Source organism: Aethalodelphis obliquidens, unplaced genomic scaffold (genome assembly GCF_003676395.1).
Source record: "Aethalodelphis obliquidens isolate GAN/ISIS:26980383/991018 unplaced genomic scaffold, ASM367639v1 scaffold28, whole genome shotgun sequence".
NCBI classification, from domain to species: Eukaryota; Metazoa; Chordata; class Mammalia; order Artiodactyla; family Delphinidae; genus Aethalodelphis; species Aethalodelphis obliquidens.
This window is the reverse complement of record NW_020837972.1, coordinates 449,383-472,086: the sequence shown is the minus strand read 5'-3', so window position 1 is coordinate 472,086 and position 22,704 is coordinate 449,383. Positions and strand designations below refer to the sequence as shown.

General features: G+C 42.9%; 1 protein-coding gene across 6 annotated transcripts in view; it reads right to left on the bottom strand.

Moving 5' to 3' along the window:
* The window catches only part of PISD (phosphatidylserine decarboxylase), a 37,186-nt gene extending 16,444 nt beyond the window's left edge, over positions 1 to 20,742 (bottom strand). Inside the window, exons 1-3 of one of the 6 annotated variants that reach the window (XM_027124237.1) lie at positions 20,629 to 20,742; positions 14,246 to 14,325; positions 10,340 to 10,515 (exon numbers count right to left, since the gene is read on the bottom strand). In XM_027124237.1, the coding sequence (XP_026980038.1) occupies positions 10,340 to 10,515; positions 14,246 to 14,325; positions 20,629 to 20,693 (321 nt within the window). In that variant the 5' untranslated portion in view covers positions 20,694 to 20,742. Of the gene's footprint in view, positions 1 to 10,339; positions 10,516 to 14,245; positions 14,326 to 20,628 lie in introns of those variants that run through there. The other 5 variants (XM_027124236.1, XM_027124242.1, XM_027124239.1 and 2 more) reach the window with 5 other exon arrangements.
* Positions 20,743 to 22,704: the final 1,962 nt, after the last annotated feature.

Here is a 22,704-nt window from a genome sequence, read left to right as displayed (position 1 = left end):
CATTGTTCAAGGGTCAACTGTATATCCATTTAAAAAAACAGACAGACATCAAGTGAAAAATAAAGCCCGTGATTATGCAACAAGTCGTCAGGTGAGAAGGGATGGGAATCATGACTGTCCTCCCAGTTCTCCAACATTCTGTCAGAGCGTTACATCACCTCTGTCATTTACAAGAGAATGAGACTGACTTCCAGAAGGGGGCCAAGACCATTCAATGGGAATGTGCTGGGAAAACTGCACATCCCCATGAATGAAGTCAGATACTTAACCTTACACGATATAAAAAAACAACTCAAAATGGATCAAAGACCTAAACATAAGACTTAAAACTATAAAATTCTTAGAGGAAAACAGGAGAAAATCATGACACTGGATTCAGAAATGATTTCTTAGATATGACACCAGAAACACAGGAAATAAAAGTATAAATAAATTGGACTTCATCAAAAGATATGATCAAGAGAGTAAAAAGATAAGCCACAGAATAGGAGAAAAATATTTGCAAATACATATACCAGATAAGGGTCTAGTATCCAGAAAAATAAAGAACTCCTGCAACTCAGCAACGAAAAACCACACAATTCAAAAATGGACAAAGGGGGACTTCCCTGGTGGTGCAGTGGTTAAGAATCCACCTGCCGGGACTTCCCTGGTGGTACAGTGGTTAGGACTCCATGCTCCCAATGCAGGGGGCCTGGGTTCGATCCCTGGCCGGGGAACTGGATCCCACATGCGTGCCGCAACTAAAACCCGGTGCAACCAAATAAATAAAAAAAAAAAAAAAAAAAAAAAGAATCCACCTGCCAATACAGGGGACATGGGTTCAAGCCCTGGTCTGGGAAGATCTCACGCACCACAGAGCAACAAAGCCCATGCACCACAACTACTGAACCTGTGCTCTTGAGCCCGTGCTCTGCAGCAAGAGAAGCCACCGTAATGAGAAGCTCGCGCACCACAACAAAGAGTAGCCCCCGCTCGCCACAACTAGAGAAAGCCCGCGTGCAGCAACGAAGACCCAACGCAGCCATAAATGAATAAATATTTTTAAAAATGGACTAAGGGCTTGAATAGACGTTTCTCCAAAGATATATAAATAGCCAATAAGCATGTGAAAGGATGCTCAACATTACTAGTCATTAGGAAATGAAAATCCAAACCTCAATGAGATACAATTTCATACCCATTAGGATGGCTATTATAAAAAAATTAAAAGGTGGATTAGAGACCTAAATGTAAGACCAGACACTATAAAACTCCTAGAGGAAAACATAGGAAGAACACTCTTTGACATAAATCACAGCAAGATCTTTTTTGATCCACCTCCTAGAGTAATGGAAATAAAAACAAAAATAAACAAATGGGACCTAATGAAACTTAAAAGCTTTTGCACAGCAAAGGAAACTATAAACAAGACGAAAAGACAACCCTCAGAATGGGAGAAAATATTTGCAAATGAATCAACGGACAAAGGATTAATCTCCAAAATATATAAACAGCTCATGCAGCTCAATATTATAAAAACAAACAACGCAATCCAAAAATGGGCAGAAGACCTAAATAGACATTTCTCCAAAGAAGACATACAGATGGCCAAGAAGCACATGAAAACCTGCTCAACATCACTAATTATCAGAGAAATGAAAATCAAAAATTACAATGAGGGGCTTCCCTGGTGGCGTAGTGGTTGGGAGTCCACCTGCCAGTGCAGGGGACACGGGTTCGTGCCCTGGTCCAGGAGGATCCCACATGCCGCGGAGCGGCTGGGCCCGTGAGCCATGGCCACTGAGCCTGTGCGTCCGGAGCCTGTGCTTCGCAACGAGAGAGGCCACAACAGTGAGAGGCCCGCATACCGCAAAAAAAAAAAAAAATTACAATGAGGTATCACTTCACACAAGTTAGAATGGGCATCATCAGAAAATCTACAAACAACAAATGCTGGAGAGGGTGTGGAGAAAAGGGAACCCTCTTGCACTGTTGGTGGGAATGTAAATTGATACAGCCACTATGGAGAACAGTATGGAGGTTCCTTAAAAAACTAAAAATAGAATTACCATATGATCCAGCAATCCCATTCTTGGGCATATACCCAGAGAAAACCATAATTCAAAAAGACACATGCACCCCAATGTTCATTGCAGCACTATTTACAACAGCTAGGTCATGAAAGCAACCTAAATGCCCATTGACAGACGAATGGATAAAGAAGATGTGGTACATACATACAATGGAATATTACTCAGCCATAAAAAGGAATGAAATTGGGTCATTTGTTGAGACGTGGATGGATCTAGAGACTGTCGTACAGAGTGAAGTAAGTCAGAAAGAGAAAAACAAATATCGTATATTAATGCATGTATGTGGAACCTAGAAAAATGGTACAGATGAACCGGTTTGCAGAGCAAAAGTTGAGACACAGACATAGAGAACAAACATATGGACACCAAGGGGGGAAAGCGGCGGGCAGGGTGGGGATGGTGGTGTGATGAATTGGGCGATTGGGACTGACATGTATACACTGATGTGTATAAAATTGATGACTAATAAGAACCTGCTGTATAAAAAAATAAATAAAATTCAAAAATTTTTTTTAAAAAAGGTGTTGGTGAGGATGTGGAGAAAGTGGAATCCTCATACAATGCGAATTGGAATATAAAATGGTACAGCCACTGTGGAAAAGTTTGGCAGTTCCTCAAAAAGTTAAACATAGATTGACCATATGATCCAGAAACTCCACTCCTAGTTATACACCCAAAAGAACTGAAAGCAAAGACTCAAGCAGATATTTGTACACCAATGCTCACAGAAGCACTATTCCAACAGCCAAAGTGGAAACAACCCACTATCTATCAATAGATGATAAACAAAACATGGCCCATCCATAAAATGGAATACTATTCAGCCTTAAAAAGGAAAGAAACTCTGAAACATGCTTTAAACATGGATGAATCTTGAAAATCTGGTAAGTGAAATAATAAGCCAGACACCAAAAGACAAATGTATGATTCCACTAATATGAAGAACCTAGAACAGTCTTCACAGAGACAGAGTAGAACAGTGCTTAAGGGGGTTGGGTGGAAGGTAGACTAGGGAATATTATTTAAAAGGTACAAAGCTTCTGTTTGAGATGATGAAAAAGTTCTAGGAACGGATAGTGGTAATGGTTGCAAAACAATATGATGGGGCTTCACTGGTGGCGTAGTGGTTAAGAATCTGCCTGCCAATGCAGGCGACACGGGTTCGAGCCCTGGTCCGGGAAGATCCCACATGCCGCAGAGCAACTAAGACCGTATGCCACAACTACTGAGCCTGTGCTCTAGAGCTCATGAGCCACAACTACTGAAGCCCGTGCACCTAGAGCCCGTGCTCTGCAACAAGAGAAGCCACCTCAACAAGAAGCCTGCGCACCACAACAAAAGAGTACCCCTGCTGCCGCAACTAGAGAAAGCCCGCGTGCAGCAATAAAGACCCAATGCAGCCAAAAATACAATGCAGGGAACATGGGTTCCATCGCTGGTCCAGGAAGATCCCACATGCCGTGGAGCAACTAAGCCCGTATGCCACAACTACTGAGCCTGAGCTCTAGAGCACACAAGCCACAACTACTGAGCCCGTGCACCACAACTACTGAGCCCGTGCACCACAACTACTGAAGCCTGCACACCTAGAGCCTGTGCTCCGCAACAAAAGAAGCCACCGCAATGAGAAGCCCACGCACTGCAACGAAGAGTAGCCCCCACTCACCGCAACTAGAGAAAGCCCGCGCACAGCAATGAAGACCCAACGCAGCCAAAAATAAATAAATAAATTTATTTTTTGAAAAAAAGAAAAAGAAATAGACCCCAAAATGACAGAAGATGATGAAAAGGAGAAAAGGACTTTGAGACAGCTAAATAAACAAGCACAATATGCTCAAAGATTTACGGGAAAATATGATCATAATGAGAGAAATGGAAGACATAAAAAAGAACAACTTGAAACTTCCAAAATGAAAACCAGAATGTCTTCAATGAAAATTTCTACAAAAAGCTACTAGAATAAGTGAATCTAATAAGATTACAGAAATTTTCATATATTGCTAATGGGAATACAAAATGGTAAAACAACTATTAATACTTTCAAAACAGTTTGGTGGTTTCTTATAAATACACAGTTACCTATGAATAGTAATTGTACTTTTAGGTATTTACACAAAAGAAATGAAAACAAATGTCTACACAAAGACTTAAACACAAATATTCATATAGACTTTATACATAATAGTCAAAAGATGCAAACAACCCAAATGTCCACCAACAGATGAAGGGTTAAAAATAATATGTGGGGCTTCCTTGGTGGCACAGTGGTTAAAAATCCTCCTGCCAATGCAGGGGACACGAGTTCGAGCCCTGGTCCGGGAAGATCCCACATGCTGCAGAACAACTAAGCCCGTGCACCACAACTACTGAGCCTGCACTCTAGAGCCCGAGAGCCACAACTACTGAGCCCTCGTGCCATAACTACTGAAGCCCACGTGCCTAGAGCCCGTGCTCCACAAGAAGAGAAAACACTGCAACGAGAAGCCCGCGCACCACAATGAAGAGAAGCCCCCGCTCACGCAACTAGAGAAAGCCCGTGCACAGCAACGAAGACCCAACACAACCAAAAATAAATAAGTAAAATTAAAAAAAAAAACTGTGGCATATCCACCCAATGAAATACTATTCAGCAATAAAGAGGAATGAATTTCAACATTATGGTCAGCGAAATAAACCACACAGAACAGAGTACATTCCATTTAAATAAAATTTCTTAAAAGAAAAATCTCATCTATAGTGATAGGAAGCAGATCAGTGATTGCCTGGAACCATGGGTGGATACTGACTGCAAAGGGATACATATTTTATATCTCCAGTGTGGTTGTGATTACACAAGTCTATATATTTATTAAAACCAATGAATTATATGCTTAAAAAGGGTTTTATTGCATGTAAACAATACCTCAGTAAAGTCGACTTAGAAATTGAATCAGGGCTTCCCTGGTGGCACAACGGTTAAGAATCCACCTGCCAATGCAGGGGACATGGGTTTGAGCCCTGGTCAGGGAAGATCCCACATGCCGCAGAGCAACTAATCCTGTGCGCCACAGCTACTGAGTCTGTGCTCTAGACCCCGCGAGCCACAACTACTGAAGCCCGTGCCTAAAGCCTGTGTTCTGCAACAAGAGAAGTCACCACAATGAGAAGCCGGCACACCAGAACGAAGAGTAGCCCCTGCTCTCTGCAACTAGAGAAAGCCCACGCTCAGCAACGAAGACTCAATGCAGCAAAGAATAAATAAATTTTTTTTAAAAAAAGAAATTAAATCACCACAGTAGCATTATTTACAGCAGCCAAGACGTGGAAACAACTTAAGTGTCCATCAAGTGATGAATGAATAAAGAAGTTATGGTGTATATATTTACAATGGAGTATTAATCAGCCATAAAAAATAAGGAAATTCTACCATTTGCGACAACATGGATGGACCTTAAAGGCATTATGCTAGGTGGAATGACTCAGACAGAAAAAGACAAATACCATATGATCTCACTTATATGTGGAATCTTACAAAAAACAAAACAAAAAATCCCACCAAACTCAGAAAAACAGATCAGACTGAGGAGGAGGGGGAGCGGGGAATTAGAGGAAGGTGGCCAAAAGGTACAAACTTCCAGATATAAGAGAAATAAGTACTAGGGATGTAATGTACAATATGATGACTATAGTTACCACTGCTGTATTAACATACAGGAAAATTAAGAGAGTTAATCCTAAGAGTTCTCATCACAAGGAGAAACTTTTTTTTTTCCTTTTTTCTTTTCTTCTTTATATTCTTTTTATTGTATCTATATAAGATGATGGATATTAGCTGAACCTACTGTGGTAATCATTTCACAATGTATCAAGCTATCATGCTGTACACCTTAAACATATACAGTGATATATATCAATTGTTTCTCAATGAAATTGGAAAAAAATTAAATCAACTTTCAATAAATATGTAAGTATGGAGGGACTTTCTGGAAGATACACAAGAAACGTTAAAAATTCTTGCTTGGGGCTTCCCTGGTGGCGCAGTGGTTAAGAATCCGCCTGCCAATGCAAGGGACACACGTTCGAGCCCTGGTCTGGGAAGATCCCACATGCTGCGGAGCAACTAAGCCCATGCGCCACAACTACTGCGCCTGCGCTCTAGAGCCTGTGAACCACAACTACCGAGCCTGCGTGCTGCAACTACTGAAGCCCACATGCCTAGAGCCCATGCTCCGCAACAAGAGAAGCCACCGCAATGAGAAGTCTGCACACCACAACGAAGAGTAGCCCCCGCTTGCTGCAACTAGAGAAAGACCGCCCACAGCAATGAAAACACAACACAGCCAAAAATAAAATAAACAAATAAATTTTAAAAAAAACATGAAAAACTCTTGCTTGCTTCTGGAGAGCAGGAATGGGATTAGCAGACGGGGTGGAGAGTGGAAGGCTCATTTTTATGTAATCCCTTCTTTACTATTTGAATTTTCACATGATCATATTTTATTTAAAATTTTTAAACTATCTCACTAAAAATAAAAATTAATTTAACAATACATACTCCTAAACAGAGCCAAAAGCTTAGAAGGGTGATGTTCACCAAAATGTTAACTGGTTTCCTGTGGGTTGTAGGATTACAGGTCATCAACTCTTTTCATCTTCATATTTTGCAACACTTCCTTATTTTTTGTAGATGAACACATCTTTATAAGTAGATAAAGGACAAAGCTATTTCCACATTGGGGAAAGTGATGCCATATATATAGAGAGAGAAAGAGTGGAGCTACTGGAACCTGGATGCTCCTGAAAGCTTCCAGAGACTCCACTCTCCTTAACAGGTTACTTTGTTGCTAGTTACAGAATTCCCTTTAATCCCACAGCAGCAAACACATGGGTTTCATTTCTACTCAGCAGATTGCATGAACTTTTTTTTTTTAATTTTATAAATTTATTGATTGATTGATTGCTGCATTGGGTCTTCTTTGCTGCGCGCAGGCTTTCTCTAGTTGTGGCGAGCAGGGGCTACTCTTCGTCACAGTGCGCAGGCTTCTCATTGCAGTGGCTTCTCTTGCTGCGGAGCACGGGCTTCTCATTGCAGTGGCTTCTCTTGTTGTAGAGCACAGGCTCTAGGCGCACAGGCTTCAGTAGTTGTGGCACGCGGGCTCAGTAGTTGTGGCTTGCGGGCTCTAGAGCACAGGCTCAGTAGCTGTGGCGCACGGGCTTAGTTGCTCCGCGGCATGTGGGATTTTCCCGGACCAGGGCTCAAACCCGTGTCCCCTGCATTGGCAGGCGGATTCTTAACCACTTTGCCACCAGGGAAGTCCCTGCATGAACTTTTTTTTTCCTCTTTTCTACCATAAAAACAACATGAATCTTAGATCAGGCAAAAATCTTAGAAACATTTTCTTAAATGTGTAAAAACAGAAGCCCCAAGGTGACACAACTCACCCAAGGCCTCGCAGTTGCTGGTGCCCAGATCTCAAGTCTCCTGACACCCTGTCCCTCCCTCCTTACTGCTCCTACGTGAGCGCTGCACCCACCCCAGCCCAGAGGACAGCCTGCAGGGAGTGAGGCAGCATAGATTTTGGAGTTATGGTTTCCTCTAAACTGTTACCAAAAAGAGGAAATTCAAAAAAAAAAAGAGGAAATTCTATTTACATGAAGGAAAGATGTGAGCATGAATTCTTCAGGAGTGCTGTGCTGGGGGCTGGGCGGGGGGGCGGTGGATAATGTGAATGCTCGTCACATTATCGCAGACAACAACTGTTCAAGTCAGGCCACTCAAATTCACCTCCCATTTTAAACAGTCAGCCCCAGAGAATGGAGGTACCTCAAATACACAGCAAGCCCTCCCTCCATCTCTCACTGCCACCGTCGAGCTCCTGTACTAAGAGCACCTTCTATGAGCAACATGGTATTTATTGTTCCAAGAGTACGGCATTTGGCATCGATAGACCTCTGTTCTGGAACCTATTCTGCCACCAACTAGTCTTTCCATTTGTAAAATAGCTCTAACACCTGCCCTTCCTACCTCAGTGAACTGTTGTAACTAAAAGGGTTCAGAAAAACTGCGAGGTGCTGTTCAACATAAGGTACTACAACCATGCTCTTGAGAGTTTTGATACAGAGGGAAGACCAGAGGGTTCTCTGCAACAAGAGAAATTCACAAGCTAGGAAAGGACAAAGGCTTCCTGCTGGCACTCTGACCAAGAGGGGCTAATAGGAAGGCTTCATGTGTGGGGATGGCTATACAGCCCATGTCTGTCTCCTGGAAACCCAGAAAACACTATTTGGTAAGAAAAAATCACCCAGTCACCTCAACTGTGCCACTGACCCCAGAGGCCATCTCAGCAGTAACTTCCAACCTGTCTTCTTTCTTAGCTCTGGAGATGCCAGACTTGACTTCAGGGATAGGAAGGGATTATATTCCAGCAAAATCGCCACCAGAAATTTTCACCTGCCACATACTAATGGAGCCCTGAAGGGACCCTTACAGCTCATCTGCCCATGATTCCTAAATCTGACTTATGAGAATCACCCGCAGGGCCTTGTAAGAATAAAGATCTTGAAGCCTTGCCCAAAGTTTCTAAATCTCTAGAGTGAGCTGAGACCAAAGAGTCCATATCATTAAAGCTCCCCAAACAATTCTGAGGATCAGCCAGACTGGGGTACTCTCTCATTTTTCATATGAGATGTCAGTGATTAGGTAGAGCCGGGGGTGGGACTAAGATCCAGCCCCCATCTGCCCATTCAAGAACTGCCCCCCAAACCTGCCCCTCCCCCCCAAACCTGCTGCCTCTCCTGAAATCTTACAGCATCTACTCTGAGCCCAGACCATTTCCCCTTCATAAATGAAATGTTGCCCAACTTGCAAACCCAGGAGGCATCTTATTCCACCGAAAGAACAGGACCTAACTTAAGCCCAGTTCTTTACCAACAGGGGCTTCAGACTTCTCACTGTACTAGGCCACTCTGCTCCTGTGTCCTGTCACTGTCCAGAGCCTAGAACTTAGAAGCTAATCAACCCTGTCCTCTTTACAAATAATCGTTTTTCAGGTATTGACTCATATATGGCAGTAATCCCAATTATACAAACAGTGGATGCTATGAAAAACTACTGACATTAGTCTTTTATGAATGAGGAAGTAGCAAATTTCTTCCAAATGTAGATTCTCTTGGGATACCTTTGAAATGAGTGGGAATTTCCTGAAAGCAGGTGGGCATGTTACCAGGTGGGTCAGCCTGACAGATGCCTGGGGTCAGAGCGAAGCCAGCTTGGGTTTAACACTGGAGTGGGGTCATGAATCACAGTCTTAACAAGTACTTTACTAGTTTGAAGGAGAAGGATATGTTTACAGAGGAAACAACCAATGTTATGGGAAACAGTGTTCAGCATACTTAAAAAGTATGACTCACATACTATACAATTCTGTAAAAAAGGACTCTGTAATATACAACCAAAAAACAGAAAACTTGGCAAGTGACGTGTCCAAGTCCACACAGCTACTAGGAGCATGGTTAGAACCTGCCTTCAGGACTGGGACCCTGGCTGCTGGGTGCAGCTGAGCTGGATTACTGATATGGCGCAGCTCATGGGGAAATCCAAATGCATCATCCCAAATACCATCGTCTCTGCTTTCACCCCCTCTGTTGCCCAAGCTATCAGGGTCTATTGATTTCAGATATTTCACTTGTTAAATTATGGGTAAAAAGAAAGCAATTTTTAAACTTACACCTTTATATTCAATTTCAGTATTTACTGAATGTCTGCTCTGAGTCAGATATCCTGGGCCTCAGGAAGCACAGATGAGTAAGACAGTTCATTACGTATCACACAAGGTACAACGACACCGAAGGCCGCCCCAACTGCACGGCCCAATTGCGGGGAGAACATTTTGAGCAGTAACGATAAAGGAATTTGATGATTTCAGTCTGGTCTCTGGTGAGAACTTATCCACATCACAAAAGTCCAACCCTTCCAGCTCATCCTCAGACTTGAGAAGGTGTGAACTGTCAGGACGCCAGCCTGAGTATAAGGCACGAGCTCTGAATATTTCAACAGCAGGAAATTTCCACTCGGAGGCCTTGGGGAGACCAGGGGTGGATCTGGAGACAGAGGGAAGCCGGACATGATGCCCAAGGTATAACTTCTGTAATAGCCCCAAAACCACTGGAGATGTGAGCTCCAAGAAAGCACATTTCACTTTTTCAAACAGTTTAACTTTGGAGCAATTTACAAAGTGACAGGCAGTTGTGCTCCATGAGAACCCAAGGTGGTTCCATCCTGTTACCTCCCAGTGACCAGCAAGTTTGGGCGGGATCTCCAAGCCCAGCTTCTCCCATTCTCGCTCCTGGTACTTCTCATACTGCCGGTAACCTGCGTACCCGCCACCCGTCGCGACCAAAAAGAGCAGGGGGCGCAGCAGGGACAAGGTTCGGGCAGGGGCAGTGTGGACTTTTCTGGCATCTGTAACAAAAAGCAGGAAAATTTTGAGCCTGAGAAAAGGGACGGGTATGAGTCACGCAAACACAGCACCAACAGGAGGGCTGGGAAAAGCCCTCAGCAAAGCTGACTGGACCCGGAAGGGATCTGACAGGGAGGTGCAGCCCTGAGTCACTGAAAAGACCCTGCTGCCTCCAAATTCTATCTAGTAAGGTACAAGCTTCTTTCCTGTGACACTACAGTGCACCCCAAATGCCACCATAATTACAGAATTTAAGATGAAAACATTGAATTGCAAAGAGGTCAAGAAACGAATCCAGGTTGCCCCGCTGGATACCAACAGGGCCAGGACTGGGACAGGTACCATTTCTCACGCAGGCTCTCTGATTTTACTTTTATGATCCAGGCCCAGTTCTGACTGGACAGTAGTATTCTCCCAAATGCAAAATCTCGTAAGCTCTAACAATTCAACGATAAAATATAAATAGTCCAATTTTAAAACGTACTAAGAATTTGAATAGATATTTCTCCAAAGAAGATATATGAGTGGCCAGTAAGCATATGTAAAGATGCTCAACATCTGTTATGGTTGAATTATGTCCCCCTAAAATTCATATGCTTAAGTCCTAACCCTTAGCACCTCAGAATGTGACCTTACTTGGATAAAAGGTCTCTACAGAGGCAATCAAGTTAAAATAAGGTCAGCACAGTGGGCCCTAATCCAATATGACTAGTGTGCTTATAAAAAGAGAAAATTTTGGGGCTTCCCTGGTAGTCCAGTGGATAAGAATCTGTCTTACAATACAGGGGACACCAGTTCGATCCCTGGTTGGGGAACTAAAATCCCACATGCCACAGGGCAACTAAGCCCACGCACCACAACTACTGAGCCCACGCGCCACAACTAGAGAGGAGCCTGTGCACGCACAGCAACAAAGCGAAGAGCCCATGCGCCGCAATGAAGGATCCTGCATGCTGCAACTAAGACCCGACGCAGCCAGAAAACAAATAAGTAAATAAATTTTTAAAAAATAAATTAAAAAATAAAAAGAGAAAATTTGGAGACAGACACGCACACAGGGAGAATGCTATCTGAAGACGAAGGCAGGGATCGGGGTGATGCTTCTATAATACAAGCCAAAAAAGCCAAATATTGCCAGCAATCCATCAGAAGCTAGACAAGAGGCTCTCCCTCACACCCCTCAGAAGGAAGCAGCCCTATGACACCTTGATCTTGGACCTCTCGTCTCCAGAACTATGGGAGAATAAATTTCTACCGTTTAAGCCACTCAGTTTGTGGTACTCTGTTCCAGTAGCCCTAGCAAACCAATACATCATTAGTAATCAGGGAAATGCAAATCAAAACCATGATGAGATACAACTTCACACCCACTAGGATGGTTTTATCAAAAAGACAGATAATTGTTGGTAAGGATGTGGAGAAACTGGAACACGCATACACTGCTGATGGGATTGTAAAATGGGGCTTCAGTTCTTCAAAATGTTAAACATAAAATTACCACATGACCTAGCAATTCAGCTCTTAGGGAAGTGAAACAAACATCTACACAAAAATTTGTCATGCATGCTCCACAGCAGCATTATTCATAATAGCCAAAAAGTGAAAATAACCCAAATGTCCATCAACTGACAAATGAATAAAAAAGTAGTATACCAATACAATGGAATATTGATAATAAAAAAGGAAAAAAGGAATGAAGTAATGACACATGCTACACATGAACCTTGAATACATTATGTAAAAGAAGTCAGCCACAAAAGGCTGCATATTGTATGATTCCACTTATATGAAGTGTCTGGTATAGGAAACATACTAGAGAGACATAAAGTAGGTTAGTGGGTGCCAGGGACTAGGGGTAGGGAGAAATGGGGAGTGACAGTTTAATGGATCAAGTGCTACTATTGTGGGGGGGGTGAGGAGGGAATGAAAATATTCTAAAATTAGGTAGTGCTAATGGTTGTACAACTCTGTAAGTATTAAAAAAAACACTGAATTGCATACTTAAAAGGGTGAACTTTATGGTATGAAAATTGTATCTCAAAGTTATTGTTAAAACAAAATCTCAAGAGCTGACTTCTCAGTAGCCTGCACAAAACCTTCATCCTGTCCTTGGCTTCCAATGGAAGGAAATCATCCTGCCCATTTGTCCCTGTCCCTCCACCACCTTTTGGTTGTTGCTGTTTCTTTTTCTTTCTTTCTTTCTTTTTTTTGGCCGTGCCGAGAGGCTTGTGGGATTTTAGTTCCCCAACCAGGGATTGAACCTGGGTCCTCAGCAGTGAGAGCGTGGAGTCCTGACCACTGGACCGTCAGGGAATTTCCTGCTGTTTCTTTTTTTATTTTTATTTTTTTATTTTTTATTTATTTATTTATTTTTGCGGTACACAGGCCTCTCACTGTTGTGGCCTCTCCCATTGCGAAGCACAGGCTCCGGACGCACAGGCTCAGCAGCCATGGCTCACGGGCCCAGCCGCTCCGCGGCATGTGGGATCTTCCCGGACCAGGGCACGAACCCGTGTCCCCTGCATCGGCAGGCAGACTCTCAACCACTGCGCCACCAGGGAAGCCCTGTTTCTTTTTTTTAAATGAACAAGTATAGATGTCATTAATCTCCTCCATTTTCTGATTACTCCTAATGAACCCTTACTACTTAACAACTAAATATTCTACCTCTGACCAGAAAATCTTGTCAAAAAGCAAGAAACATTTTTTTTCCCTCTCTCTGAAATATTTGATGATGAGAGAACTGTTGTACACTCCCTACCTGCACTGAACCAGCACCCTAGGCTGACTGGTCACACTCTCCTGCATGCTTCTGCTACACTGGACCTTTCTTCAACTATAGGTCTTTCTCTTACCTTCCACGGGCTTACTTTACTCCTCCAACAGGAAGTAGTAAGCAGAGGGTGCCCTCCACTCCTGACCGCCTCTCTGCTGCATTTGTCACTTTAAAAAAGCACAGCTTTTCTGCAGATCCAAGATTCTGGCTTGATTTCTGAGGCTCCCCCTGAACCCTTCAAGTGATTCCTGTGTTCCAGCCTGCAAGTCCTAATTAAATAAGTAACACCCAGATGTGCCCCTATTAACTACCTTAATAAGCCTTTTTTTTTATTCTCATTAACCATCTCATTTTATTCCCAAGGTATGATTACTGGACAGTCAAAAATAGCCTCCAGTATGATAGAATAAAAAGGATTTTTAGTTAATAAAGACAATATACATTTTTGTACAGGTTCAAATAGCTGCTTACAAGATCCAAAAAGTTCATAATCCAGTGCTGATGAGGGTGTGGGGAACTGATGTACTCATGAGCACATCCTGCTCAGAGGAGTGTAAACTGGGACAACCTTCTCTGAAGAGTAATTTGGCTTAAATACCAAATTATATAATACATAAACCTTTTGATCCAGTAATTCTAAGTCTACAAATTTATCCTGAGGATGCACAAAAATATGTTAGTACAGAACTGTCTGTAATAGGAAAAGACTAGGAGCAACTTAAATGTCCAACACCAAACAGTACAGTCATGCGACGGAATACTACACAGCCAGTAAGAACAATCAGATAACAGCAGATAATGCTTCAGTGGTACCTACACGCCAGGTACTCTAAGCACTTTGCAAGCACAATTCCATCTGATTCTAACAACAACCCTATGAAATATGTGCTGTGTTTATCCCAATTTACTGACAAACTGAAGCAGAGAGGCCAGCATTGCCTCTAATTGCTACTTACTTGTGGAAAAGGTTCTGAGAGGCAGCTTCCTTAAGGACTGAAGGAAATGGCTCAGGGCAATGTCTTCACAGTGACGGCGCCTACAATCAAGCAAAAATGAAGCATTAAATATTTTTTTAATTAAAAAGAAATTAGTGGATCAACTTCTAAAATTTGAATATAGTCTATAGATTCAATAATAGTATTGTGTCTGTGTTAATTTCCTGGCTTTGACCATTGTACTGTGGTTTTCATAAGAAAACGTCCTTATACAAAAAGGGCTCAAATATTTAAAGGTAAAGGGGCATCAAGTGTTTCAGAAAAATATATATACAAACACACACTCACAAAGAGAAAAAAAGGGAGAGAGAATGATAAAGCAAATATAGTTGATATTTGGGGAATCAGAGGACAGGGTATTTGGGAATACTCTGTACTATTTTTATAACTTCTCTGTAAGTCTAAAATTTTTTCACACACAAAGCTGCTCTTTTCTTAATTAAGTATAAGAGCATAATAAGAAGTAAACCCGGCACTTACACAAAGCCATACGTTTCCTCACCACAAACAAAGAGCTATACACAGCCTTGTAGCCTCTAACCCCTACTCATTAAAGAACCTAATAAAGTGGTTGAAATTTTAAACTTTTTTTTTTTTTTTTTTTTGGCTGCGCTGCAGCTTGCAGGATCGAACCCATGGTACCTGCAGCAGGAAGTGTGGAGTCCTACTAATCACTGGACCACCAGTGAATTCCCTAAAATTTTAAACTTTAAATGTTTGCCCTGGAAAAGAAATGACACAAACCAGGCTGAACTATTCTAATCTACTTTGAGTTTGGAAGGCTCAACTGGTTTGGAATTTTTAAATTAATATTTGTGGCTATTTTGCCACAAAAGCTACTTTCAAAGAGTGAAGAGGGTTTTCAGGCATTCTGAGAAAAAAATGACTACTTTCATGGCTTCAAGCTCTAAGAAAATATTATTTCCGATTCTTTGTTTCTCTTCTTTGTTTCCTCTTCACCCAGGGAAACTGGACATATACCCAGTGGCAATAAGTGACTTGGCCAGCAAGGAAAGCATGAATGAATTTTTAGTGAACTGGCTCTCTCCTTAATCAAAAAGCAAACACCCCACCTTCAATTCAGATAGCACTTAAGTTCCCCCAAATATTGGCCTGAAATCTAAAGTAAAGAAACTATGTCCTTGTCAGTGTTTTTTTTTCCCTTGAAGCCCTTTATGAGAGAAGCAGAAATTTACTCTATAAATGTCTAAACTGCTATTTCTGTGGAGAACAGAACTGCATTTATGACTTTCATACAATGATAATGACATTCATGGATAGTCAGTAGTTATGTCTCACACAGACATCCTGTAGATTTTATCAGATTTAAACACCTTCGTTTTTTCACATGAAATTTCCTTGACTTAACAGCACTCTCACAGCATGGTGGTAACATGACGACTCTGACTCTCCTACAGGCAAGCAAGGTCTGTATGGAGAACAAGCCTGGGACCATGACAATCACCACCCCCTCAGAGGCCAGGTGGATGGACAGTTATTAACACAAAGGAGGGTGTGTTGCAGTATCTGAATGTTCTTTCAGCAGTGAACAATGCTCATCTCTTAGACTGGGCACTCCCACTGCAAAAGCTAAGCGCCTAAAACCCTGCTTTCCAAATGGAATAAGAACAAGAAGTGTAAAATCTGACTAAAGGCTGTATTGTTGTGTTGTGCACACTGCTACATTGTGTGTTCCAGAATTGCTGCTGAACCCCCTAACTGAAAGAACGTTTGCAGACTGTTGAAAAAGGCTTTTTTTGTGGGGAAGGGGGTGTGGGCTGGGGGAGGTACAAGTGGGAGATAATCATTTATCCACTGTAACCCAATGCACGGCACTCAGGTGGCTGGTTTGCATACGGATCTTCCTGAGAGCAGAGTCTTGGTCTCTTGTCCACTGCTGTAGCCCCAGCTCCTGGAACAAGTGCCTGGCAAACGCCCCAGTTGCATCAGCTTGTCTTTCATTCCTGGATCATTCCTATCCTCATATAAATGTTGTACTTTCTCCAATCTTACAGAAACACTGTCCACCCCACTGCAGGCTCTTTAAAAGAGCAATGTTCCCTGTCATCACTTCCTCCCCTCCCCCCTCTCTTCATCCCACTCAACCAGGCTTTTGTTCCCACCACCTCATCTCTTGTCAAGGTCACCAACTTCCACATTGTCAACCCCAACACATATTTCTTGGACCTCGTGTTATGTGACTTCTCAGCAGCATCTGCCACTGGTGAGCCCTTCCTCCTTTTTTTTTCCCCCCACTGAGGTATAATTGACATGTAACATTATATTAGTTTCAGATGTACAACATTATTCCCTATTTGCATATATTGTGAAAGGATCACCACAATAAGTCTAGTTAACATCCCTCACCATACATATTTACAAAAACTTTTTTCTTGTGATGAAAAAGATCTACTCTCTTAGCAACTTTTAAATATACAATACAGTATTGTTAACTGTAGTCACCATGCTGCACATTACATCCGCAGGACTTAGGTATTTTATAAGTTGTATCTTTTGACTTCATTCACTTTCTCCTTCTTGAAACACATTTAGCCTTTGGGACCCTGATCTTCCTACCTCTCCAGCCTCTCCCTAACTTAAAACAGCTGCCATGCCCAGGGTTCAGACCTCTTCTCTGTCTGTGCTCTCCCTGAGACATGTTCACCCAGTCCTGCAGCTTTAAATAGCTAGATACTGAGGACTCCCTCGCTGCTCCTTCAAAGACCTCTGGACCATATTTCCACCTGGCTACCCAACATCCCCACTCTGAATCACCTCAAACTGAGTTTGTCCAGAACAGAATTCCTGACACTCCCTCACTCCCGTTCAACCTGCTCCACCCCCAGAGTTGTCCATCTGTGGCAGAGACTAGCCAGATGGTTATTAAATCCACTTCCTCTACCCAACAGACTACATTTCCCAGCCCCTCTTGCAATAGGGTGTGGCCACATAACTGAGTTCTAACCACTGTAAGAACCATTCAGGCTTCCCAGGCTGTCCCGTTTCAGCCTGTTTGATGCAAACATGCAGACCTTTGGAAGCCATGTGTTAAAGATGTCAGGAGATGGGTCCTCAAATCACTGCTGTCCTGCAGATCAGGAGCACCCACTGGGACTTTACATGATTGAGACCAACACTTTTACTGTGTTAAATCACTGAGATGCTGGAGTTTACCTGTTACCACAGCAACACTGCTATAATTAATATACCATCTCAGAAAAAAGGCACCACCATTCACCCAACTGCACAAGTCGAAACCCTAGGGACTCCTTTTGTAAGTCCTTTCTTTCTCACTATCCACATTCAATCCAGTGACAAGGCATGAAGTCTCTACCTTCAAAATATACCCGTATCTGCCTACTTCTCTGCCACCACTCTCACTCTGGCCTGAGCCACCAGATCTATCACTGCACTGAAGGACTGCACTAGCCTGTTCTCCCTGCTTGGCTTCTGTGTCCCATTCACCACAGAACAGCCAGAGTGACCTTTTCAAAACAGAAAATAAGACGAGACCCTATGTAAGTGGTCCTCGCTGAACCCTCAGACCTCCTGCTGCTTCCCTTCTCACTCACCTGCCCCCATTCCTTGCACACTCATGCCTCTGCATTTGCTGTTTGCTCTGCTGGGCATACCCCTCCAGCTGGCTCAGTCCCTCCTCATTCAGTTCTCTGCTCAAATGCTTCCTCCTGGTTGGTTTCTCCTCACCACAAGCCCAAAAGTTGTCCCTCTGGAGCGTTCTCTAACCCCTTAATTACCTGCCTTTATTTTTCTTCGTAACACTTCTCACTACCCGAAATGAACAGATTTTATATATATTCACTCATTTGTTTACTGTCTGTACCCCTCAAATGCAGGGGTTTGTCTGTCTTCCCCCTGGACCTCAATCTCAGCAGTGAGATTAAGCTTCAGAGAAATGAACGGCTGGCTAGGTTCAATCACATGAACCGTCTACATGGTGAACTCACGTGGGCCTCCTGCAAGAGGGCAATTAAAGCCCAGGATTAAGCACTCAAGTCTGATTGTGGGGCTCAAATGTCCATCCTGCCACTTATTAATTAGCTGTGTGACCTTAAGGCATTTCTTAACTAATCTTAAGCCTCAGTTTCTCCCTGTAAAAACAGGACCTACCTCATTAGGAATAAATGAGACAATCACATAAAACCTTAAGCCCAGGCCCTGGCACCTAGTTACATATTACTATTATTAAAAGTAACAGAGTTGATATTCAGCTGGCACACACTGGGATGGCCATATTAACTGTCTGTGACCACTCTGAATGGTTTGTGTCCACACTGTCATAGTTTTAAATTATTTTTAACATCACCCCTGGTGGTAACACTAACTATAGTCCTTGTGTCTCTCCTGCTTTTTAGAACTGTGAAAGTTCTGAAAATGAACGGGCAGGCCTCTTGAAGGCCTCATTCCACGTTCTATCTCATATTATTTAGTAATGTTTCCTTGCTCTGCTACTAAACTGTAAAGTTCTTTAAACATGAGGCCTATATCTTTTAATTCCTCTCTCTTCCCCTGCTCTCCCTCCCCCTCCCGATCCCTGGCACTGCAGTTGGCAGTGGTAGGAATGTCATAAGTATTCCTGAAGGAAAGTCTTGCACAAGCAACCACTCCTTGGGCACTATGTCCATACTTGCCTGAACCTAAGAATCATCCAGGACACGTGTAAAGAACACAGCTGCCGGGGCCCCAACCTACATCTACTGAACCTGAATTTGGCAGTATTGGGGGATATACCTGGGACTCTCTTTTTCTGATAAACACCCACCCCATTTTTTCATCAAACAAATTTGGGAAACATGGCCCTAAATTATCACCCATAATTGCCTTCTTTTGGTTCTCTCACCTGTCACCTATCACCCAGGTACTGAAAAACTTCCCTGCAATATGAGGTTTTCAAACATATGTCTCACAGACACTGCTTTACTTAAAAATCATGGAAATGTTCTCTTTTGGGGTTTTTTTGCATCTAAATATAGTTCCCACCTGGATATGTAATACCTTTGAAAACTGAGTTCTTATTGTACCCAAATCCTCACCCTCCTTAAATTGCACCTAAATCCAGTCTTATCTACCTACACTGGTACTAAAGTTATGACTCTTTTTCCCTTTCCCTTTTTAAATGATAATGAGTGAAGTACATCCTCCTCACCATCGTTAAACAAAAACAAAAAAAGAAAAAATTTTAGGAGGGTCATTTTTTAGTCTTTCCAACTTATGACACAACTTATGACACATTTTAGATGATTTCACTACTGACTCATAAACAGCACACCTGGTAACAATATTAAAACCACAGAGACTCTCCTGTCCAAGTCCTAACAGTTACCATCACATTGCAGAGCCCCCTCCTGAGAAAGTTACACCATTTCTGAGTAGTTAATAATAGAGTGAAGCTTCCTGTTCAGGGCAATGACAGTTTCTGTTCCCTTTCAGTCCGAAACCAGTGTCCTTACTTCCCAAAATTACAGCGCAAGCTTTGGTCAACGCTGACAAAATGAAGGTTGCCTGAAACACAAAAGTACTGTGTGTCTCTCAAACCTTAGCTCTTTGAAATGACACGGAACAGCAGACTCTGAGTCATAGCTACCAACATTTTAATCCATTTTCTGAGAGTCCAAATGTTCCCAAGCTGGTTCTTACATAAGCTATTTCGAATAATGAATGTCCTCACGGTGGGCAGCCTGAGGGAAAGGTCCTTGCCTGAGAGAGACAGAGGTATCCGGGTAGGGGTCCCGGCTCTGCTACTAACTGGCCGGGTGAAACTGAGCAAGTCCCTTCCTCTCTCATGGCCTCAATTTTGCTAACTCCAAAAAGAGGTTGATTTAGATGACCCCTCTAACAACCTAAGAGTTGGGAGTCACCAGGGTAACTAAGACCCCATTTCCATCATGGACGATTTTGAGATAACCGAGTCCAACCCTCTCGCTTCAAAGACCAAGAATCCGAAGTGAAAGCCGCCCGATTCCCAGTCCAGTGCTCTTCCCACATCACGCCGCCCCTCCCAGCAACACGAATCCCTGAGAAAGAGGCGTCCAGCCCTGCCTCGGCTATAAGTGGCGGGCACACAGCCTATTTCACTGGTTGGGTCTTTTTGTTTATATCTTTGTTTTTTGTCCCTTGTGAAAAGGGCAAGGAGAGAGCGCTTAGGATAGACGCGGAACGCCCTACCCGGCGGCAGTCGCACCTGCTCGAGAGCTCCAGGTTAAGGTGAGTGCCTACGTCTCCACTCGAGCTCTGCTCAGGGCGAGCCCGCGACAGAGAAACGATTCCTCTCTCCAGACCCCAGTTTGGCTCGGGCCACCCCCCGGCAGGTCCCCAAGCAGCTGTACCTGCTCCGCCACGGCGCGACCCCGCGCAGCAACCTCAAACAACCCGGCCCCACGGACGCCGCCATCTTGTCCCCAGCTTCTCGGCGGGACACGCCCCCTTTTACACGCTGGTCGCACGCGCGTGACGTCACGAGCTCGAACTCACAGCGCCAATGAAGAACGCGGAGCGTGTGTGGGCGGAGCTGTCTAAGCTCCTCCCCCGGCTGCTCCGGGTACCCTCTGCCTGACACTTCCGGCAGCTAATGGGCTAGGTCGGGTAGGTGCAGCCGGTGGCGGTGCTTACAGTGCTAAACCTGGACCTGGGCACAGCGTTGCCAGTTCTCCTATTTCCTTCTGACGTGCGTTTCCGCATCTGCCTGGAAAATCTGATTTACTCAAGGTCCGAGAATGGATCAACTGAGCTAAATCGTTCATTTTACGGATGGGGAAACTGAGAGCGTCCACAACTCAGCTACCATTGACTTAGCGCTTCCTAAGTGCCAGGCTCTGTGCTGATGACTTAGCATGCATGGTGTCTCATTCTTACCTCCCATCGCTGTACTATCTGGGAGTCCAGAGACCAGAGGTCTTGGATCACCTAGAAGTGCAATTAGTCGTCGAACAAGGTGCCGGGTGTGATAGCGCGTGCTCCTGCAAAGATTCCTGATCTTCAGATTTAAGGAAACATAGACTTTTCAGTAGTATAAGATTTTTTTTTTTTTTTTAGTGGGCAGAGACTAGAGACCGCCAGCCAGCCCTGAGAATTATTCTCATTTTAAAGATAGAGAAAACAGAGCTCAGGAAAGTTAACCATTAGAACGCTCAAGGGCACACAGCTATAAAGGAGAAAAGCTAGAATTTGAACATACATCTCTGATTCCAAAACCCATGATCTAACATCCTTCCTTTTAAGCCCTTTGCCTACAATCTGGCTGAGTATGGGTCCCCGAACTGAAGGAATACAGCTCCTCTTTTTTCTCCCCTAAGCTGCTAATAGCACTTGTCTTCACCAAGCGTTTGACACAGGAGGAGGGGTATGTTGCCTGGTAACTGCAATTATTTCTACATGGTTATTTAAGCTCAACTAGGGCATAACGGGGCCCTACAGAGAGCCTAACAGGGAGCAGATTTCCTATTGGAGAGGAGACACTTCCCTCTATGGTTTTCAAAAGTCTGAAGAGGAGGAAAAAAAAAAGTATAGAATTGGTTTTACTATTCAATTGAGAGTAGTAACTCAAAACCAGGGGGAAGAAAAAAATGGGAGGGGGAGATTATTTCAAAATGAAACGCATTTGGGGAAACTGGATATTCACATGCAAAAGAATGAAGTGGACCCTTACTTTACACCATATACAAATATTAACTCAAAATGGATCAAAGACCTAAAGCTAAGAACTACAACTATAAAACTCTTAAAATATAAGGGAAATTTTCATGACATTGAATTCAGCAATGATTTCTTGGATATTACGCCGAAAGCACAGGCAACAACAAAATAAGATAAATTGTATTTCATCAAAGTTAAAAAGTTTTGTGCATCAAAGGACACTGTCAACAAAGTGAAAAGACAACCCTGAGAATGGGAGAAAATAGTCACAATATATCTGATAAGGGTCTGGTATCCAGAATATATAAATAATTCCTAAAGTTCAACAACAAAAAAAATAACCGAATTCAAAAATAGGCAAAGGACTTGAACAGACATTTCTCAAAAAATAATATACAAATGACCAATAAAAGATGCTCAACATCACTAATCATTAGGGAAATGCACATCAAAAGCACAATGAGATATCAACTTCACACCCATTAGGATGGCTATTATCGAAAAAGGAAAATAACAAGTGACAAGTGTTGGCAAAGATGTGGAAAAATTGGAACACTTTTGCATTGCTGTAACAATGTAAAATGGCTGTGCAAAACAATTCGGTCATTCCTCAAAAAGTTAAACAGAATTATCATATGATCCAGCACCTAGGTATAATCTAAAAGAATGAAAGCGGGGACTCAAATAGAGACTTATACACCAATGTTCATAGCAACATTATTCACAATAGCCAGAAAGTGGTTCAATAGATGAATAAATAAAATGTGATA